Genomic DNA, 15,024 nt, shown 5'->3' with positions numbered 1-15,024 from the left:
GTGAGTTTCCATCCCGGCTTCAGCTACTTCGGTATCTTTTTTAAATGCTGAAACAATTCAAAGGCATCAGTGATTAATGAAAGCTGCGGATGTGCCCCATTCCCAGGGTATTTGTATCTTAAAAGGGGATTCTTTTAAAATGGAAGTCAGAGTGTGACTGATATCTTAGAAGCCAACTTAAGCAGAATCCTTGCTATTTAAAAATGCCCTTTTATGCTCTCCACAGCCAGAGAAAGAACTGTGGATGTGCATGCGAGTAGCAGCACACTATTTCCCTTTATTTTTTGTGGTTTTTCCCTTTTGTTCTGATTCTTCTCTCACAACATGACTAACTTAGAAATAAGTTTAACACCATTACAAGTGGATAACCTCTTTCGGATTGCTTGCCATCTAGGGACGGGCAAGCTAGGAAGAAGGAAGAGAAATTGTAAACTCAAAATCTTATAAAAATGTATGTTGAAAACTATCTTTACATATAATTAGGAAAAATAAAATAGCGTTTGCCAAATTGTGCACACACATACATACACATATACCCAGGAAAAATATCCCATTTTTAGTTTGGTACAGTGGAAAGCCAGATTTGAGAACCTGAGGCCATATTGCGGTATATAACCCCTCTGGATCATAGTTTGCTCATTTGTAAAATGGTGGAGTTAGGCAGACTGATCTCTAAAGATGATCCCTACTTTCAGCTCCCACTCACTCTAGCATCCAAAGCTGTAGGCCGGGGTGTTCCAGCATGTTCTATTGATTCCATATCCCGTGCCGCAACCAAGTTGACTTTTCTTTTGTTTAGTTCACTAGAGACCTTATTTCTCTGTTGTGTTAATGAATGCTAACGGATGGTACTCTTATTATATCAAAACTTTTTTAAACTGTGGGTCGTAACCCTGTGTGCGGTCATGTAATTGAATGTGGCAGTCGGGAGATTATGACTTAGTATCAATGAATGTTTAATTTGTATACCTATTTTATATACCTGTCTGTCTGGGGTTGCATAAAAAATTCTTGGCTTGTAAGGGGGAAAAAGTTTTAGATAACATCCCTATATTTTAATAGGGATCTACAGCATTTTTAAATCATAGAATTTGAGACCAGCCAAAGGAATAACTAGTAATATGAATGGTGGCAAGATAGTAGGGGAAATATTTATAAGGGAGGTAAAGAGGAAGAAGAGCTATCAAAGCCCAGCACATCTTAGTACCCTGATTAGTAAGACCAACTCTCACTAAAAGGGAAGAAACTGGGAGCATGAGTCTATGTGTTAGTGGGGCCCCAATGGTACCTCCCCATTTATGAGTCTGGTAGATTTAGTTTTGTGTATGATCACACCTCATCCTAGGGGAAGGACGATTCCATTTTTCTTAAGTATCTAGATACATTACTACTACTACTGCACAACTGCCCTTTTTATCACCAGAAGTTTTAATATAATCGGTCACCTATTTTCAGTAAAGCAATGTAAATGCACTTTCATTAGAGACCTATATTTGTTTTTGGTGTGAGTGGCGCACTGATGTGGGCTATGGCAATTAGCAGACCAAAAATACCCTTCAGAAAATGATTTTTCCATTTCTATTCCCACTCGTTGGGCTCCTTGGAAGAAAGCACATCATTAGAAAAACTATAAACAGATTGATTATAATAATCACATTTACATATTCATATTTGGGGTCACTTGAAATGGTACATGAGAAGAGAAGAGCGTGTGTGTGTGTGTGTGTGTGTGTGTGTGTGTTTTGGGGAAGTATTCTATATCTATTCTCTAATCACAAGTCTAGTCTCCCAAAAGGAAGGATTTACCTGAAAAGGTATCTATTGTAACATTTACATGCACACAATTCATTTGGAAGCTCCAACTTGTTTTAATTACAACATGTTGGATGTATTTGCTGAAAGAGGAAACTTTGTAGTTAAATGAGGAATACTATCTGTATAGAAGGAGGCATTGAAAGAAATGCGGGCTGCCCTTCTGGAATAAAGGCCTGAACAACTGGAGAGAGAACTCAGTTATAGCTTCAGCTGAATTCTAGTTTCCCGGACCCTGGAGATGGCTGTAGGAAATGATTCCAACAACTAAATTCAAAAGCCTTGCTGTTGGGTCGGTTGGCTTTTTGCAGAACAAAGCCTTGGGGGAGTATTGATTCCCTAATAAAAAGCATCCCTAATCGCTGGTAACATTTATGTAGCGCTTTGCATACATGAAAACCCTGGAGCCTCACAACCCTGGGAGGGAAATTCTCCAGCTATTATTAGCCCATCGAACACATGAGGCCAAGGAAGACTTTTAATGGTTTGCCAGTGATGACCTGGCTAGTAAATGTCAGAGAGAATTTGGACCCATGATTTTCATATTTCAAGTCAATTCTATCACTAAGCTCTGTTGCCTCCAAACAGGTAATGGGGGAGTTGCGTGTGCAAATGTGCACGTATGTGAGCGTTTCCACTGTACAGCAACTTTTCTGTAATGTAGAATCACTAGAACGTTGAGGAGAGATCTAGGGCTAGTGAAGTGGCAGAGGCTTGAATCTGGATCTTCTTGCCTCGAAGGCTGGCCTTGTAGATTCACTATTCCGCCCCTCAGGAACACGTGTGTGTGTTTTCCCCTTCCAAGGCTGGGCTCCTTGAAATCTCTTCCTCTGTGAGGAAGAGGGCTAAGGACTCCTGAACTGGAACGTGGCCTCTGGTATTTAAGGAGAGGCATTTTACAGCCTCCTGGTGTTTGTATCTGTCAGACAATGAACATTTGTCGAGTGTTTTACACAGAAGAGGCTGCTAGGTGCTATGAGAAAGCTAAAGTATAAGAAAAGGAATCTGCCTCCAGAGCTGGTAAAATACACGTGGTTACACGTGCCAGATGGCTGTTTAGACTCCCCCCTCCCCCCCAAATTGTGGCCTTGTCTAGGGCCTTATGTATTCGGCTTTAAATTTACTGTAACAACACAGCGCCTCCGTTCATTTATTTAGTAAGCATTTGTTAAGTGGCTATTATTCCCTTCTAGGCCTTGAACTCTTGTTTCATGTCAACTTGGTGGAGTTTACACATCCCTGGCTTTAGCTCCTACTTTTAACCATTTTGATTCTGATAATTTCTGTCAAGTTTCACAGTAAACACTCAGACTTTGCAGTTCCCCAGAATTTCATGTAGTGCTCCACTTTTAGGAGAAAGAAACTCATAGAATCACAGCTTAGAACTGAAATAGACCTTAGAATGTATTTAGATCACCCCTTTCCTTTTATGAGAAACCAAGGCTTGGACAGGTCAAGTGACTAGACCGTTCCCTCCAGATCAGTGGCATAGGGAGCATTTGAACCCAGGTACTGTGATTCCGACTGAAGCGTCTCTGTGTTGTCCAGATTAAGCATCATCTCTTCCACCTCCATCTTCACATGGGGCCCTCCACAATGATAAGTGGGTGAAAGTAAGGAAAGTCCTGGGTCTTTTGATTGGGAAAGAAAGTCAGTCATTGTGTTCAGAAGGCTCTATGTGTTTGGGCAGGAAATAAGATTCAAACATCAAAGACAAATTGAAACCAAAAAGAGCATCTGGTTAACCATCAGCCAAATAACTGAATCGGAGCGGCACCATTTTCCTAGGTGTCCCTCGTCTTGGGAGTCGGGTGGTCAGTAGACTCTTAAGTACTGGGCTTTTCCCCTAACCCACTTCTCTCCTATGATAAAGATGAAGAAAGGAAATAGATACGTACCTAAGGGAAACTTGGGCACTGCCGTCTCCCTCCCATTATGTTCACGTTGACTTTCTAGTGCATTATCCGTACGATTACTGATGTTTGTGCACTGGGGGAGTTTTGTGTGATCACGTATGCCGCTGGTACTACCGCTAATGGATGTCTCGCAACGATCATCTCTCCCTTTGTAAGGATGGTCTGGAACAACTCCAGATAAAGGCTGGACTTGGAAGTCAGTAAGAACCTGGGTTCAAGTCCTGCCTCTGACATTGACCATGTGACTCTGAGCAAGTTTGTTTCCCCATCTAGAAGCCGTCCAGTTCAGCTCCTCCATTTTTACAGCTGAGGAACTTGAGGCACAGAACGATGGATTTGTTTGCACAAGATCACCTGTGTAAGAACTAAAAAGATCCAAATGAGGATTTTTTTTGGTTAAGCTGAAATAAGATAAAGCGTAGAGTGTTTTGCGAATCTTAAAACATTCTATCAGTATCAGATATTATTAGCAATAACGATTAATCATCCTACTCATTGACTGGATGGAAATAGCACAGAGGCATCTAATCTAACCGATGACTGACCCAGAAGCCCCCTCCGCCATCCGTAGGGAGGGGGAAGCCCGTGGTCTCTTCAGGTAGCGTCCTTCACATCTCTTAGTGCTTATAAACTTAGGTGTGCTTGGCTTTTGTGGTTACTTTGACTTAATGCTCGATAACATCTCTTTCTCCAGAGTTAATATATCTGAAAGTTTGGGCAAAGGGAGAGCTTCCCATTTCAGTTAGTATCATTACATATTCCTAGGGGCATGCCTTCTGTCCACAGATGAATGTCGGATTAAGCATTGGGGGACAAGAAAAGTGAGCTACCGAGAAGAGGGAAAATCAAGTTTTTCCCTTCTCTGTTCTTTTACTTTTCTGGTGAAAGAAAGAGGTACTGCCCAACGTTTCTGTGCTCAAATAACTCGACTTCGTCTGTCCCTTCTTTTCTCTGTCAAATGATTTGGCCAAAGAGTATCGGAGTGACAGACTTTGGAGCGCTGCCCATCGTGGTGATTTCCTTTCTCATCGAAGCTCCTTAATCTTTGCCTGTCTTGGCTTATGATCACAGTTTATAAGATCCTAGAGCTTGAGCCAAAAGGGACCTCCGGGGCCCTCTAGGCCAGTCCCTTCATTTTCCAGAGTTCTTCCCATAAGGACATGAAGTAGCTTGTCTAGGATCACACAGGGAGGAAAAAGCAGAGCTAGTGTTTCACGTCAGGATCTCTGATGCCAAGGTCACTATTTTTTCACCTGCAATACACTGCTTCTCCACTATGTTGTTGCCCAGTTACGGTTGTCCAAGGCTTCTGGCTCAGTTTCTATGTGACCCTGAGCCTCAGTTTCCCTCCTCTGTTAAATGACAGGATTGGACTGAGTACTTTGATGCCTCTGAGGTTTTATTGCCTCAGCCTCCATGCGATCATAGATTTAGGGCTGCAAAAGAGTTTCAAGGTCATCATTTCTAACCAGCTTGTTTCACAGATGAAGACGATGCAACCCCAAGTAAGTGAAATAACTTGCCCGAGGATAGAATGACTTTTTATCTTGTATCGGTGCCGTTACGAAGCCCAAAACTCTCAAGGGGTAGCCAAGTGGTGCAGTGAATAGATCGCTGATCCTAATGTGGTTGCAGAGACTAGCTGTGTGACTCTGGGCAAGTCATTTAACCCCGATGGCCTCCTCCCACAAAAACACAGGATCTAGTGCTTCTTTTTAAATATCACTTTGCTTTCCAAGTATTTCCCTCTCCCCTCCAGACAGCCATCCCTTGTAAATGGCAAAAGTAGCAAATCCACTCGGCCTGCCCCAACTCTGTCTCCTCTTCTGGGGCATCATGACAATGTCATGTTTAGTTTGGCGGCTTGTTGCCGTTCTTTCCGTTTTCAATACTGAGTTCACCACATAGTATTTCTTTTCCAGTCACGTATGCCAGGCAACTTAGCTGTTCCCCAGCCCGCCGCCAAGGATGGCACTACACACACGCACACACACACACACACACACACAAACATACAAACATACCCACACACACGGTGAACATGTGACCTTTCTGTCTTCGACCTCCTTGGGATCTACATTTGGCAGTGAGGTCTCCGGGTTGCAGTCACTTTTGGAACAATTATGCAAATTATTTCTTGGCAGAATGATTGGATAAGTATGTGTGCAGCTGAGGTGATACAAAAGCGGAGGTCTCATAAATGAAGATGTTCGGGAACAGGGAAGTGAAATCTCCACGTGGGAGGGCAGAAATGGAGATGGATCGGGAGGCAGATACTAAAGTCCTTGAGGATAAACAAACTGAAAGCCAGGATGGCTGCTCCAAGGGTTTGGATGGAGGGAGGGGGAACTTCAGAGGAGGGTCTGGAATGCGCTCATTCTCTCTCCTGGCCCTCTGGGCCAGGGGTAGGCCTGGAGCACCTAGCCCTGGATTGGGTGTCTTCTACACTTAAGTCAGCTTTTCGTGAGTGCAAGATAGAATGAGAGAAGTTGAGGGGAAAATGGGTCTTGGTTGCTGAAGAGGGACTGGCTGATTCAGTGGATTTAGGGGGAGTGGAGAATGCAGACCAGGTACTCTAAGGCAGAGCTGTAGGAAACAAGAGGCTAAGAAATAGCAGAACACTTGCAACGAGAGGTATGATGGGAGCGGAAGAAGTCACTAGCTACTGGAATGAGCAAGTCCCACTTTACTAGGGCTTCTCCTGTTGAGGGTGATGTCAGGCCATTTTCTCTTCAAATGATGGGAAGCAGTGGCCGGAGCAGCAGGGAGAGCAGCTCTTAAATGTCCAGGCTGGCTCCTGGCCGTCGATTGCTTTGCTCAGCTTCACATCCGGTGTCTTTTTTTTATACGTCGTTTTTTTTTTTTTTTTTTTTTTGTAACGGACGCTCGTGTGCCCAAGTCTGTGCCCATGAGAATTTACTAAAAGCAAAAGGGTCCCTGTTGTCAGGAAGCATGCCGTTCTGCTGGTGGGAAACGTGTAGATGGCTCGGTCATTACCCAATATGTGTAGAGTATAGACTAACTTATTTAGAGCGTCAACAAGTGGGAACATCGGGAATTGCCACCAGATCTCAGCCTTGAAAGGAAGCCGGAATTACAAGAAACAAAGGTGGGCAGGGAGAGCATTTCACAAAATGGGGGACAGTTTAGGCAAAAAGGTGGAAATGGGAGGTAAAAGGTCATGTATAGGGAATAGCAAGTGGTCTGGTTTGACCGGATGGACCATAATGTGCGTGAAGGGGAGAAATAGGTTTGCAAAGAAAGGTAAAAAGTTGGGAGCCAGCCTATGACAGGTTCAAGAGGCCAGAGGGGGTCGATGGGAAGCCACCGGAATGAGTTAAGCGAGGGAGTGCCACAGTCATATTTTTGTCTAACAACTATTCTTTGTAAAGACGGCCAAAGAGAGAGAAATTAAAACGAGTCTCCTGTGTGAGCCAAGGTGACGTGCGACAAATTCGCTTTTCTTGCCAAATGGTATTTTAATGATATTAATAATTTATTGGTCTTGGATATTTGTTTTTCCCCATAGCTTTGAATAAGGAACTCGGTGGCCACAGTCTCAGCGTGGGGATTTTAGGTGACGAGATCCCATGAATGAATTTTTAGTTTTCCCCCTTTTTCCCCACATGTGAAGATCCCTGGATGTCAGCCCATGAATTTGGATCTTAATGTGGGCTCTAGCACTGGCTAGCTTGAGGAGTTTGGGCAAAGTCAGAATTTCTCTCAACAAGAAAGTGAAGGGGACCGGCCTCGATGACCCCGAAATTGGAGAGCTTATCTTTTTTCCCCCCTTCACACAAAAGGCTAATGGAAAACTTCACACTGTTGTCTTCAGAGTACATAGGCACTTAAGTCATTATGTCATTGTGTTCTCCCAGACATCAAAGAACCTTCCCAGAAATGGTCCAGCCCCCTCCCCCCCAATCAAAAACCTTTCTGTTTAACACTCTGGAGGCCATTCTAATTATTTGGCTCAATCCAAGATGCATAAAGGACAATATTTTTATTCTCTTTACAGGGAAAGTTGTAGCAATCTTCAAGAGTGTTATTAAAACTACTTGTACTTCTCCAAGGGAAAAACTGAGAGCCTGCGTTGGGTCGACTGTAGACGAGTGTCATCGGCTACTTGCTTCATTTTGAAATCGTCTAGAATTGGGGGAAGTCCTTTCACCGGCGTGAAAGAAATCATTAAAAAAGGGCTAGCCTTTCCTTCCCCTTTGCCCCCACATAGAATCCTGAAATGTAAAAAGCTACACCTCCATATTGCCTGTCAGCTTTTCCAGGATTGCCATATATGGGAAGGAGTTTGGGCTTATTCCCAGAGGTAGAACGATGGTAGAAGATACAGGGAAGTGTGGTGTCAGAACAGACTTTGACCACAATGAGTCGTCTAAGAGTGGAACTGGGATCATTTTGTAGCGCAGAGCCCAGCTACAAACGGGTCCCTTTCAACTCAAATTCTGCGATTCGAGCGACCAACAAGTGAGACTTTGACAAAGCAGCCACCTCCTACCTGTCAGTCCACGAGTCAGTTCTAGATCTGAGGATTCCAAACCAAGTATACTTCCCACTCACTTCATTTGGACAGTCCCCGATCACCCAATGATTGATTTGCCCAGCCTCCCAGAGCCAATATTGGTCAGAGGTGGGACTGAAAGCCACATCTGCCTCCCTATCTGGTGCACATCCCGCTTCTTTCATTTTATAAGCAGGGAAGGGGCTCGTCAGAGAGCAAAACTAAGTCTAGAATCCGAGGCTCCACCTGTGTTCTTAGTTGAGTTTCAAATAGTGATTTTATTTCTTCATTCTATCGCGCATCGACACCCTCCCCATCGTGTCCCATAAAGTTGCTGGCAGAGGCTGGGAGGCAACTGCATAGCACACCTCAGAACAGGTGGGCATCCCGAGGGCATCTTCTGTGGGCCAGACTCAGCACATTGAATCCTTTTTCCCCTTTGGTTGCCCTTCAGCTACTTAACTATTGTACTTTTCACCCTAGGTTAGGTCACCTCGTTTGTAAAGACTAGGATGACCTTCCCAATTTTGAATCTGTCTAAGGATACACAACACTAAGATATGCACGACACTCAGCTGCCCTTTATTTAGTGTCTTAATATTTACTGATCAGAAACACGGGCAGCTTAGGTTTAGGTTTCTGGCCTTGGTTCAAAAGGAGTTAGCTCGGAGACAGGGTGGCTCTGGCAACGTCCCCAAACAAAACACCTTCGGCATAGGTTTGTATAAAAAAACCCCGAGGGGTGGTCAAGATAGCTGGGAAGTAGAGCAAGGGGTGGAAGGGAGAGTATAAGGCTACAGCCCAGGCAGGTAAGTCTCCATTTCTTGGGGAGGAGAAATATGGAAAGGAGCTCAGGGGCCCCACAGCTAGGTAAAATAGAAAACCTTTTACTAAGATTATAATGAACAACTCAGACTCATAATAAACTCTTAGATTTATTGGAATTATCTTCCTCCTTTTAGTATTCTCTCTTCCCCGTCCTAGAGAAGAGACTGGAAGATGTTCTTTCCTCTTGTAGGCGTGGTGAAGGTGCTTCTTGAAATCTTCCTGCTGTGCTTGGAGCTCTCCGCTTCTTGCTGGTACTCCTCCCTGTAAAAGGAAATGTGGTCTCTCCCCCTCCCCTCAAATTGAATCTTAGAATCTGCCTGGGGGAATGGAGCCCCCTCTTTAAACATTGCAGGACAAGAAACTCACCTTGTAGAGTGATTGCTTGAATGAGGCTCCCCTACTTTGTTTGAAGCCTCCAAGAACTGGGCCTCTTTCCTTTCCTCCCCCTCAGGTCCCGGAGGCTACACTGTGGGCACCATGTCTGAGAAGTTTGACTGCCATTACTGCAGGGACCCTTTGCAAGGGAAGAAGTACGTGCAGAAGGAAGGCCGGCACTGCTGTGTGAAATGCTTTGACAAATTCTGTGCCAACACCTGTGTGGAGTGCCGCAAACCCATTGGGGCAGACTCTAAGGTGAGACTAAGGGACCTCTCCCCCTCATTGGCCACAAAAACTAGGACTGAAATCTCTGTACCTGGCCTAATATTGCCTGCATTTCCTGAACCTCCAATACTTAGAACCCCATAAAACTAATGGATAAAAGGAGGGATTCGGAGGCTATACTCCTACCCCTATCTCCTGCAGAACAGATACCAGGGCCTAGTAGACATTATCTGCACAAGAGGCAGAACTGGGGTTCAAAACCGCAGCCCCGTGTTGGGACTGGATCCCTTCCAGTTCTCTAACTTTAGCTCCTGGGACTAGCCCCACCCCCATCTTATTTGTGCAGAGATATAAACCAGTGTACAAAAAGCTTGACAGTGGGGCTGCTTCTGATTAAGAGGGTGACAGAAATGCTCGAGACCTAGGGGCTTCAGGTCCTCTCTAATGGCTTGTTCCTACTGGGGTTTTTCCACCCGGACCACAGGAGAGCTGTGGGGGCTGACTCTAAGTGAATAATTTTGTCAAGTGGAAAAAAGGCCCTTTGCTTTTAATAATCCCCACTTAGACTATTTTACTGACTTTCTCTCCCTTCTTCCCGGTTCTCTGTGCTTTTAGGAGCTGCATTACAAGAATCGCTACTGGCACGATTCCTGCTTCCGCTGTGCCAAGTGCTACCATCCTCTGGCCAATGAGACCTTTGTGTCCAAAGACAATAAGATCCTGTGTAACAAGTGCACCACGCGGGAGGATTCCCCCCGATGCAAAGGATGCTTCAAGCAAATTGTTGCAGGTACCTACTTACCTTGAAGAAAAGATTTTCTGAAATTGGAGGGGGGGGCAGGAGACACCTTCAACAGTACCCTGACTGCTCCTCTCCTCCTGAGTCTGAAGGAGGGCTTTGAATGTCAGATACCCAGTATGCACCCTCACCCTCCTGCCAGTGGCAGTTCCACCCCATACTTGATTGAACTTCTAGTCCCTGTGAGATTAGACGCCAGCCACTACCCAGGAAAAGGAGTAAAACTTTCTCGGCTCTGCCTCAAGTGAGGGAGGGGGAACAGGAACCCTTTTTACTGGGTGATCCCATGGCAATTCAACGGCTTCCTCCCTTAGGAGACCAAAACGTGGAATACAAGAAGAACGTCTGGCATAAGGATTGTTTCACTTGCAGTAACTGCAAACAGGTCATCGGAACCGGCAGCTTCTTCCCCAAAGGGGAAGACTTCTACTGCGTCACCTGTCACGAGACCAAGTTTGCCAAGCACTGCGTGAAGTGCAACAAGGTGTGCCTCGTTGCAGTTATGGGGGTGTAAGGTTCCCCATTGGGCAGGGGGCAGTACACAGGAGAACCCAGATGTTGGCAGATTGGACCCAGCCCCATTTAACAATTCTCTTCCCCCATACTGTGCTGAAGTGGGGGTGGCGTTTTGGTGTTACGGCGCAGTCTCTGACCCTTCCTTCTCGGTCTAGGCCATCACTTCTGGAGGAATCACTTACCAGGATCAGCCCTGGCACGGCGAGTGCTTCGTGTGTGCCACCTGCAGCAAGAAGCTGGCTGGACAGCGCTTCACTGCCGTGGAGGATCAGTATTACTGTGTGGATTGCTACAAGTCCTTTGTTGCCAAGAAATGTGCTGGATGTAAGAACCCCATCACAGGTAAGTGGGTTCTAGGGGGCAGTGCTAGCATGACAACACGTGGGGGAGAGGGAAGAACTGTCACTCCTTTCTAGGCCTTAAACTGTGTCTCCCCCTCCCCCAATGAGTTAGGTTACATGTGAAATCCTCTCAAGCTGCAGCAGTCTTATAAGTCCATACTGAGTGAGGCTAGAGCTGGGGTCTTTGCGTGATAGGACCCTCCCGAAGACTTGAAGTTGGGTTTGACCTCTAGCTGGTTTAGCCACTTTCCAGTTGTACTGGACCATGGATGGCCCCACTCCCCACTGGGATTTTTTGGGCAGAGATAATTGTTGGATGAGGAGACTGAGGCAAATGGAGTGAAGACTGTTCCAGAATCCCCCATCTAACTGAAGTTGCCCGAAGCCAGCCTGGAACTCAGCAAGAGGAGTCTTTCTGACTCCCCGCCTCCCCTTCCCCCCAGAGTTTTTTCACTGGAGATCCTAAACATAAGCAGCTATAGTATAATACAGGGTATTGATCTAAGGAGAGAAACATGGCTCCATCAGAGGAGAGGTGTCAGGATTCCCCTCCAATTTTCCTTTCTAATGGGTCATGAGATGGTAGAAGGATAAAAAGGACGAGTAGGAAGTGGCTAAGCAGAGAGCATCCTCTGCAGCAGAAGCTGCCAGCCCCTCCCTCCCTGACAAACAGCCCTTTGAGTGCCCATTACAGATTCACCCAAGGCCAGAAGGAAAGTTACCTGCCTCTAAATGAAGTGCTTCCCCCAGAACTCAGCCCTTGCCTAGAACGGTCCCTTCAAGGCGTCTTAGAAATCTTAGAGAAAAGGGATGGTAAAGCCCTGGGGGTTGGGATACAGGAGGCAGAGTGGCGAGCCAGAGCTCTCTGCAGTGAAAACAAAGAACCAGAGCTGCGCTTGTGGGGTGTTGGCTTTTCTCCTGATAATAGAACAGTCTAAGTTCGCCTCCTGGCGGCCAGTTTGATAAAGCAGGGTGGTGGCCACAATGGAGATTGCGAAAAGGAAGGGAAGTGGGAGGAGGGGGCTTCCGGCAGCCTTCAGGAGGAATTGCCCATCCTCCAGGCTCATTATTCTGGGGGAAAGAGGTGGGACTAAAGCAGCTACATGGTCTGTAAGAGGAGAGCAGATTTCAGATCTTATCTAATCTTTTAAACGCTACCATAAAACAACAGCAATGACATCCTCATGGCTCACAAATTACTATGTTTTTTTTCTCAAGCAGTTAGCCTGAAAGCTTAAGAGAAAAAGGTGCCCTGATTTGCTTCAGAGATATAATGCCGGCCACAACTCCAGCTCATTCTCAGTCTCTTTGGACTGCGACCCTTTAGGAAAACTAGCTTTTTTGATGTAAAAACTAACCTGTGGGACAAGTCACTTCTCCCTGAACTTCGATTTTCTCACCTGTCAAATGAAGGGGGGCAGGAAGGGTGACTAAGACCTAGGTCTGTCTAAACTCGGGGAATTGACTCCAACAGCTTCAATTTTGAGGAGCTGAAGTTTCTGGTGATTGTAATTCACACCTTTCTTGGTTGTTTTTCCTTTTCCCTATAGGATTTGGGAAAGGCTCCAGTGTGGTCACCTACGAAGGGCAATCCTGGCACGACTACTGCTTCCACTGTAAAAAGTGTTCCGTGAATCTGGCTAACAAGCGCTTCGTCTGCCACAACGAGCAGATCTATTGCCCCGACTGTGCCAAAAAGCTGTAAACGGACGGGGTCATCTGTCCTGGAGCATGGAGTTTTGAATCTTGCTCTCTATATCTGTCCTCGGAGCAGGAGCGAGACCCCAAAAAATCGCAAATTAGAGCTTGCTCTCTCATTTTACAGTATGGCTCATAAAAAGGTGCACGGAGATCACCTTTGGTCTTAGAAATTAAAACTCTGCAGCAATCCCATTTAAACCGTGCTCCTATTCATTAAGTCTGCAGCCTATCATTATAGTAGATTTTCAGTTAACCTTAGTAGAGAGACGCTTATGCATGTTGCTAAAAAAGAAGTAACCCTTAAAAAAATTATAGTTTGCCACACACAGCTCATGCTGTGAACAAAGAACGTACCTCCTGAGCCCATTGCTGAGATTCTCAGGAAGGACAAGTTAGATTTTTATCATCATATATACCTTGAGAGAAGTATATCCACAAATAGAACTGTATTCTAAAACATAGTAGTAGCTGCCTTCACCATAATGACTAATGGCAGCTTTTGCTTTGTGCAAAGTATAATCTTCTCTTTCTCTCTTTTTTGGCCTTTGTGTTTTAAAAGCAACTAATGCAGCATTTTAAAGAAAGGCTTGTGTTTGAAGTGAATTCTGATTTGAAGTAAGCTCTCTGTTGTGGCTAATGGCTTTTGGCTTTTGTGTGTAGCATGTGCTCCTGCGCTTTCTTCTGAAGCATGCATGACATTTGGAAAATGTACGCTCAAAGTAGTTTAGGTTATTTCTGATTAATTACAGCATGGCAAACGGCATTGAAAGCTTAGCTATTAAAATTGTGCTTTTTGGAGCTGCTTTTTGAACCAGATTTTGCTTTGAAGTGTTATCAGTAGAGTTAGTCAAGTTAATGAAACCTGCATGAAAAAATTTTAACCTCTTGGAGTGTTTATGCAATTTAGAAATGTAGCCCAGAGAACTAGTATGAAAAGCACTAGCTAACACTGCCGTCGGATTTTTACGTGAATTTCTACTCCTCGTCTACCGAGGGGGAGAAATGGACAGGTGACTCTGTAACGTGTGGCAGAACTTCTGCTACACAGATGAACGGGGGAAGGCCGCTCTCGTGGCGAGTGGAACACCACTGCTTTGTTGGGTACTAACACTTTGGAAATACCAAAACTGTCCCCCTTCTTATTCCAACAATGATGTAGTTTTAACGAGGCAATAAAATACATGGAACCATTTTGTCAGTGAGAGGTAGAAATCAAAGAGGTGGCTCCATCTAGCCCCACGACTGTACTGCAATTGTCATCAGCGTCTAACATTTACTTTCCCTAATATCATCTGGAAAATAAAGCAAAATAGAAATAACTTGCCTATCGCTTTTTTTTTCAAGTGTTTAAAAATCCACTAAGACCCAGCTAATGTCAGCCTTCTCCAAAAGCCTGTGGCTTGGTGATTTTTTTTCTTTCACACCAGCTAGTACTTACTCCATTCTTGTCCTCAAAAATCCTTCAGTGATAGAGGCCCTATTTTTACTTCTCTAGGACAAAACCCCTTGAAAACTGCACAGTGTCTCCTAGGGAAAAAGGAATGAAAAGCCTTGACTATCAAAGTGTCACAAAAAAATACACCAAAATTTCTCATCCATTTTGAAACTGGAAGGCAAATTACTGACTGGTTATGGGTCAGAAACAGAATGAAACCATCTATGAGAAAAATCCTTTTGCAATGAAGGACCAAAAGTTCATTTCAATAGTATAGGAGGATTGTGACTCATCTCTAAGAAATCTAAACTTTAGTTAGAGTCACTAAAAGTTTACTGCACACCCACAGTATGGCAGCGTAGTAGTGAGGAGAGCAGGCCCTAAGCCCAAGCAGTTCTCGAAGACACTAACTTGAGTAACAGTTGCTAGGCTTCACTGCTGCAGGGAACTTCCTCACCAACAAAATCAAATACAAAATACAAGGTATCGGATGTGAAGACAAAGGTGAAATAAGCTCTGCTCTAAAGGAGCTGAGCCTCGAAGGGCCCAGGGATTCC

At 44.9% G+C, this 15,024-nt stretch overlaps 1 protein-coding gene across 6 annotated transcripts in view; it reads left to right on the top strand.

Moving 5' to 3' along the window:
- Nucleotides 1-14,351, top strand: part of FHL1 (four and a half LIM domains 1) — a 437,533-nt gene extending 423,182 nt beyond the window's left edge. For all 6 annotated transcript variants that reach the window (XM_051967871.1, XM_051967867.1, XM_051967868.1 and 3 more), the window contains 5 exons: nucleotides 9,524-9,705; nucleotides 10,291-10,465; nucleotides 10,789-10,958; nucleotides 11,146-11,332; nucleotides 12,882-14,351. In XM_051967871.1, the coding sequence (XP_051823831.1) occupies nucleotides 9,550-9,705; nucleotides 10,291-10,465; nucleotides 10,789-10,958; nucleotides 11,146-11,332; nucleotides 12,882-13,036 (843 nt within the window). In that variant the 5' untranslated portion in view covers nucleotides 9,524-9,549 and the 3' untranslated portion in view covers nucleotides 13,037-14,351. The remainder of the gene's footprint in view (nucleotides 1-9,523; nucleotides 9,706-10,290; nucleotides 10,466-10,788; nucleotides 10,959-11,145; nucleotides 11,333-12,881) is intronic.
- Nucleotides 14,352-15,024: the final 673 nt, after the last annotated feature.

Source organism: Antechinus flavipes, chromosome X, assembly GCF_016432865.1.
Source record: "Antechinus flavipes isolate AdamAnt ecotype Samford, QLD, Australia chromosome X, AdamAnt_v2, whole genome shotgun sequence".
Lineage (NCBI taxonomy): Eukaryota > Metazoa > Chordata > Mammalia > Dasyuromorphia > Dasyuridae > Antechinus > Antechinus flavipes.
Note: the sequence above shows the minus strand (reverse complement) of the source record. Positions and strands in the feature narration are given on the sequence as shown.